Here is a 6,616-nt window from a genome sequence, read left to right on the forward strand (position 1 = left end):
AGCTGAGGGAGTTCACAGAGCTGAGGGAGCTGGAGCTCAGAGAAATAAGATGAGAGAGATGAGCGAGATGAGGGATCTGGGAGAGCTGAGGGAGATGAAGGCTCTGGTGGAGATAAGAGGGCTCAGAGATGGAGCTCAGACAGCTAACTGAGTGGATGAAGCTGAGGGAGCTGAGGCAGAGCCCAGGGCTGAGCGAGGACAGCAAGGCTCCAAAGGAAGGTGCCATCCCCATGGACACTGGCACAGTGACTCAGCTGCAGGGTGGCACAGGCCAAGCCACCGACCTGTCCTGGCTGCAGGGAGCTCCCCACAGGTCAGGGTCCCACACACTGGGGGCACAAGCAGGGTGTTACTGATGGAAGGGGTGGGAGAAGCCACAGGCCCTGCATGGTGACAGCACCGGTGCCTCGCCACAGGACTTGAGGCCACATGCCCAGCCATCAGCACTGGGCCCCTGCAGAGCCCCTGGCCTCTCTCACTTCCACATCCAGGGGTGTTTCCTTTGGGAGAAGTCCCTGAGAAGCGAGCTGGCAGCATGCACAGGCACCAAGAACCCTGCCTGAGGGGCGGATCTGCCCTCACTTCCACAGCTTTGATGGAGCCAGGCTCGCCCAGGACATCACCTGCTGCATCCAGCACCTCCTAAGGGCATCACAACCCTTATCTTCTGCAATAATTCAGGGGCAGAAATATCTTTTTACTGCCCACATGTGACCAGGAACAGCAGCAAGAGAAGGGAGGAAAAGCAGTGACTTGCAAACAAATGCAGCAGGCCCATCCACGCTGTCCCTGCAGGATGTCAATGCCCTTCACAGCTGCTTTTCACACCACAGGAAGGAGCAGACTTTTCCTACAAGCCTGATTCCAGTTTCATGACTTCAGTTCAAACTCCAAAATTAGGCTTTAATTTTCCCTGGAAGCGTTCCAGGCCAGCTTGGACAGGGCTTGGAGCAGCTTGGGACAGTAGAAGGTTCCCTACCTGGCAGGGGTGGCACTGGATGAGGTTTCTGGCCCCTCCCAGCCCAAACTCTCTGTGATTCCATGACATGAGATCACCCTTCAGAAACCAGTCCCTTATTCTATCAGCCAGAGTGTGCCAGAGGCAGGGACAGAGCCAAGGCAGCTCAGTGATTACAGGGCCTGGCCAGTATCAAGGGATGTTCTCCTCCATCCCTTAACGATTTCTACCCTTTCCCAGCTGACAGCAAAATACACTCCAGGCAAAGCCATCTGTAAACAGCCCTGTAATGGGATAAATATTTCTTACAGAGGCACTCCTTGGACACAGGAGATGCAGGGACTTGGAGTCAAGGAATCACAGGATCCTTGGGGCTGGAAAATCCCTCTGAGGCCACGGAGTCCAACCATCCCCAGCAGTGCCAAGGCCACCACTGACCTTGTTCCCAAGTGCCACATCCACAGGGCTGTGAAATCCCCCCAGGATGTGATTCCATCCCTGTCCTGGGCAATTGTGCCACTGCCAAGTGATGTGGACAAGAATTTCCAACACATCCCTGTCCAAGTCCATGAGAGCCTGGTCTGGGACACACAGCTCTGGAATCATCACATGGATAGCACAGACTGCTTTGGGTTGGGAGGGACCTCAGAGCCCATCCAGAGCCCCCCAGCCATGGCAGGGCCACCTCCCACTGTCCCAGGAGCTCCCAATGTCCAGCCTGGCCTTGGGCACTGCCAGGGATCCAGGGGCAGCCCCAGCTGCTCTGGCAATTCCATCCCAGCCCCTGCCCACCCTGCCAGGGAACAATCCCTGCCCAAGATCCCATCAAATCCTACTCTGAAGCCATTCCCTGGCTCCTGGCCCTGCAGCCCTTGGCCCCAGTCCCTCTCCAGCTCTCCTGGAGCCCCTTCAGGCCCTGCAAGGGGCTCTGAGCTCTCCCTGGACCCTTCCCTTCTCATGCACAGCCGCACTGTGCTCTCAATCCAGGCTGTAAATGCTGCACCTCAGTGCCCATGCAGTGCTCCTGGGACAGGAGGGACTGCTGCACTCCCTGCAGCTGGATCCAGAGCTCTGGAAACACACAGCACATCCCACCCACAGCAGCTGAAGGGCTAATACAGAAAAGTCACATACAAACAGGACACAAATGAGAAACTGAAATTTCTGTGGTTGATGAACTGATTAGAAGACTAATACCCAGTACATCAAGGAATGGATGTAGACAGAACTCCTGTTTTAGAGATGAGGAGCACTGAAAAAGATGGGATTAATAATTTCTGTGGAATTCTGTGTGACAGCACTGGGGAAGCACTTGCCAATCCTAAAGTTTGTTCCAAGATTCCCAGGTGTCAGGAAGTTTCTCACCAGAGGCTGAACTCCCACCCTCCCTGGGTGCTGGGATGAATAACAGCATTTTGGAACAGCTAAAAGTTATTTCTACATGGGCTGTACTTATGACACTTCCTGGATTTCATTCTCCTTTTTTCTCACTGTGAAGGAGTTTTTCAGGTTCAAAAAGTTTCTGCTAAGGGAAACACAACCTGCAGGAAAGCTCCCAAGCAGCTCTATTGAATACTTAGGATGTTGTCACCCCACTAAAATTCCATCTGAAACAGAGTGTTTGAAGGAGAACCTGGAATTGGACACTTTTGGCTCCATTTAACACACATTTAGGGGAGGGGAACAAAACAGTAACTGATACTTTGGGCACACTCAGGTGCAGCATTAACAGCTTGGAATCAACACCTCAAAAAGGGAGCTGGAAGAGTCCAAGGCCTGGTACAAGGGAGGAAAAGCAGCACATTCCTCCTGAGAGCTGCACACTGCCCAGGACATCTGAAATCCAAACTCTTTGGCACTCCTGGGAAAGGATTTCTTGGCTTTTTGTCCCTTTTTTACCTTCAGATGTTTTCCAGGCCTTCCAGAGATCTTCCACACTGATGAGCTTGTCTTCTCCATGGAAAGTGCTGTGCTTGACTGCTGGGTCATGGTAATTCAAGTCTTCCCTCAAGAACTGAAAGAGGAATTAACAGCAGGATTAGGCTTTCATTCATCTTTTAGGGAGATGAGTAGCATAAAAAAAAAAAATTGAATAGTAATAATTTTGTTGGGAAAGTCATAATAAATCTGAATAAATGAAAAAATATAATGGATATATTATATATATATATTAGATATACCTTATAGCTATATATTATACATATATATATATATATATATTAGATATATAATATCTATATAAAGTATCTATCTTTTATACAGATATAAATACATTCCCTGCAGTACCCCTGAATATTTCTGTTCTTGGGAAGACCAGCCAGGAAATATTCAGTAAGTAAATATGTTAAATTCATTTCAATACAGAGAAGGGATAATTAATTAGAACCTTGGGTCTTGGAATTCCAGACTTTTCTTCAAATTATAGTTTCACCAAAATTTCACCTAAGTGGCACAATGGAAGCAGCTTTATGTCAGTGGAGTAAGAACCCAAAAATTATCACTGGATTTGATCTGCACCTTCAAATCAGGCTGGAACAAATGCCATGGGCAAGAGGGGAGGCAGTTCCACTGAAAAATAGATTTAAATATATCTGTCCTAGCTCAGTGGGTGCCCAGAGCAGCTGGTGCTGCCCTGGCAGTGCCCAAGGCCAGGCTGGACACTGGGGCTGGAGCAGCAGGGACAGTGGGAGGTGTCCCTGCCATGGCAGGATGGGCTGGCAGGTCCTTCCCAACCCAAAGCAGTCTGTGAAATCCTCAGCAGACAGAGAACCACTGACACTCCAGTGCCCAGCAGATGGAACCAAGTTAAAGGATAATTCAGCATTCCTGCCCCTCAGGACACGATCCCCACACAGGCAGCTTCACCTCTGGGCTCCTCCCTGTGCAACAGGATGATATCCACACCAATAACACCCTTAGCTCTGCAGATTGTGTTTTAACAAGATCTGGGCAGGTTTAAATTCTGGGCTCCCTGCCCGGCAGCTCCAGCCTGGGGCTCCCTGCTCTGCTGCCCAAAAGCTGCCACGGCTCCTCCTGGCCAGCAGAAAAGGTGGGAAATGGGAGAATTTGGGCAAAGCTGTGTTCTCAGCAGGGGCTGTGCCGATCCCTGGGCCAGAGGCGCCGTCGCTGTGCCGGGTGACGCCGTGACCGGGCAATGTCACCCACGGCAGCGGCCCTGCTCCAGCTCCTGCCCGCAGCACCATCAGCTGCTGCTCTGTATATTTAGCTCGGGTTGCACAGAGAGGAAAAGTGATCCCTCAGCTTCCCCTGGGCTCACAAAGGCCAAAACAAACCCCAAGGACTCGGCACAGGGGACAGAGCTGGGCTGGGGGGATGTTGCAGGATGGGGCTGGGCTGGGCTCACCAAAGCCCAAAAACACCTTAAAGCACATTTTCCACCAGTACCTTCTGGGGAAAAGACAAAACCACGGAATCCCAGACTGGTTTGGGCTGGGAGGGACCTTACAGTCCACCCAGTCCCACCCCTGCCATGGACAGGGACACCTTCCACATCCCAGAAATTCCAAAGCCCAGGCTCCAGAACCACTGTGCAGAGTACTGAGCTACCTCCAAACCACTAAAAAGCAACACTTGCAAGTGTTAAAGATCCCACTGATGCCAGGCCTGGAGACACCCAAAGCTCTGAGTCCTGGACAGAGGGTGACCAGACCATTTCCAAGGTCCCACACAGACCTCAGCCAGGCTGTGAATCCACAAGGACAGAAGGAAACTGAGTCAATCCCGAGGGGATTTGAAGGGAAAGACAAACCATGGTCAAACCAGCTGACAGCAACAGGACCAGAACCACTGCTACAAAGCCCAGGATGAACTGGGATCACAGTGGGAAGGCTCAGCCTGAGAATGCTGATCTTCTCCAACAGCAGCAGCACCTGGAGCTGCTGGAGAGAGCCCAGAGGAGCCACAGAGCTGCTCCTGGAGCCCTCTGGAGCCAGGCTGGGAGAGCTGGGGGTGATCAGCTGGACAGGAGAAGCTCCAGGGAGAGCTCAGAGCCCCTTACAGGGCCTGAAGGGGCTCCAGGAGAGCTGGAGAGGGACTGGGGACAAACTTGCTGGCTGAAGGCACAGTCAGAAATGAGCAGACTCACAAAATGGGATTTTCTGAAGGGCTTTTTTCTCATAGAATCACAGGATCTTCTGGGTTGAAAGGAACCCAAAAGGATCATCAAGTCCAACTCCTGGCTCTGCACATCCCAAACAATCCCACCCTGTGCCTGAGAGTGTTGTCCAAACTCTCCTTGAATTCTGTTTTGAGTTGTTTTTTTTTAATCTGCAGAAAGTCCCAACTACTGAAGTGATTTTTCAAACCTTCCCATCCCTCCCACATCCCTGGATCTGTGCCACCCTCCCTCCTGAGCACGAGCTCCCGCTGTGCCGGAGCCAAGGGCCAGACCCGGCCACGTGCCGGGAGCTCGCTGCTCCCCAACTTCAACAGCTTTGCTGAGCTACCAATTCCACCCAAATTCCAGACAACTCCTGGCTCCAAGGCCTGACCCAGGCAGCGGGATCAGGGCCTGGGAGGAGCCAGAGAAAGACTGAGCAGCAACACAAACCTTGTTTCCTGAGGAAACCAGGCTGGCAGCATCCGAGAGCCCTGGCAGCAGGAACCCACATCCCAAACAGCCAGAGCTGCCTTTGCTGTGAGCATGGAGACAGGAATAGATCCCTAATTAGAAACATTCCCCATGAGGGACACTTCTTTCAATTTAATTGAGGCCACTGGTGTCATCTGAAACTTCATTGAAAATTCACTTCCCAACAGGAAAACTGCAAGGATGATTTATGGACAGCGTGAAGCTGTGGGACAAAACTCCACCCATAACTTATTTTAAAAATACCATTGTCTGTGTGTCCCCTTCTGCCCAGGCAGGGGTTTCAGACCAAACAAAATACTCCCATCACTTACCCCCAAAGGGTAGGGGTCAAAATAATAAATGAAAATATGAAGTTCTCAACCAACCAGGAAAATGCCCGTCCCTGGAAGTGTTCCAATCCAGGCTGGACTGGGCTTAGAGCAGTCAGAGATAATGGAAGGTGCCTCTGCCCATGGCAGGTGGTGGAACTGGATGAGGTTTAAAGTCCCTCCCAACCCAGACCATCCTGGAAGTCCATGAACCCTGTAAAAGGTTTAAATTTGAGCCTCCTGCATTCTTCCCAATAATCCCCCGGCAGCTGTCCCAGCAGAGCCCGGAGTTAAACCTGACTGCAGGGTCCGTGTGGGGGAGAGTGATAACCTTGACAGGGAGAGCCCAGCAGGAGCCAGCCCAGAGAGGGAAATTCCTGCAATGCCTCCTTCAGTGGCTCCAGAGCTTATTGACAGGTGAACTAATGCAGCTTCAATAAAAGCTCGGCAGAGGCAGAGCTGCAAGTGCAGGTATGGAACCCCAGGGACAGGAATCACTGCACTTGGAAACAACTCCAAAATCATTGAGTCCAACTGGAAATGCAGCAAGCCAAGGGCAGCCAAACAGGGCAATCCCAGCACAAACAGCCTGGGGGGAATGGACTGGCAGCAGCCCTGGGGAGAGGGAGCTGGGGGTTGGTGGGAGATGCTCCACATCAGCCCCAGCCTGAAATCCCTGTGCCCTGGGCTGATCCCTCAGCATGGGTGTGGCAGCGGCCTCAGGGGAGACAAAGAGTT

At 51.8% G+C, this 6,616-nt stretch overlaps 1 protein-coding gene across 1 annotated transcript in view; it reads right to left on the bottom strand.

Annotated features, from left to right (window-relative positions):
* Positions 1–6,616, bottom strand: part of STIM1 (stromal interaction molecule 1) — a 74,909-nt gene that overhangs the window by 41,315 nt on the left and 26,978 nt on the right. The window contains exon 3 of the mRNA XM_033512707.1: positions 2,707–2,972. Within this exon, the coding sequence (XP_033368598.1) occupies positions 2,707–2,972 (266 nt within the window). The remainder of the gene's footprint in view (positions 1–2,706; positions 2,973–6,616) is intronic.

The sequence above is a fragment of the Parus major genome, chromosome 1, assembly GCF_001522545.3.
Source record: "Parus major isolate Abel chromosome 1, Parus_major1.1, whole genome shotgun sequence".
In the NCBI taxonomy this organism is placed as follows: Eukaryota; Metazoa; Chordata; class Aves; order Passeriformes; family Paridae; genus Parus; species Parus major.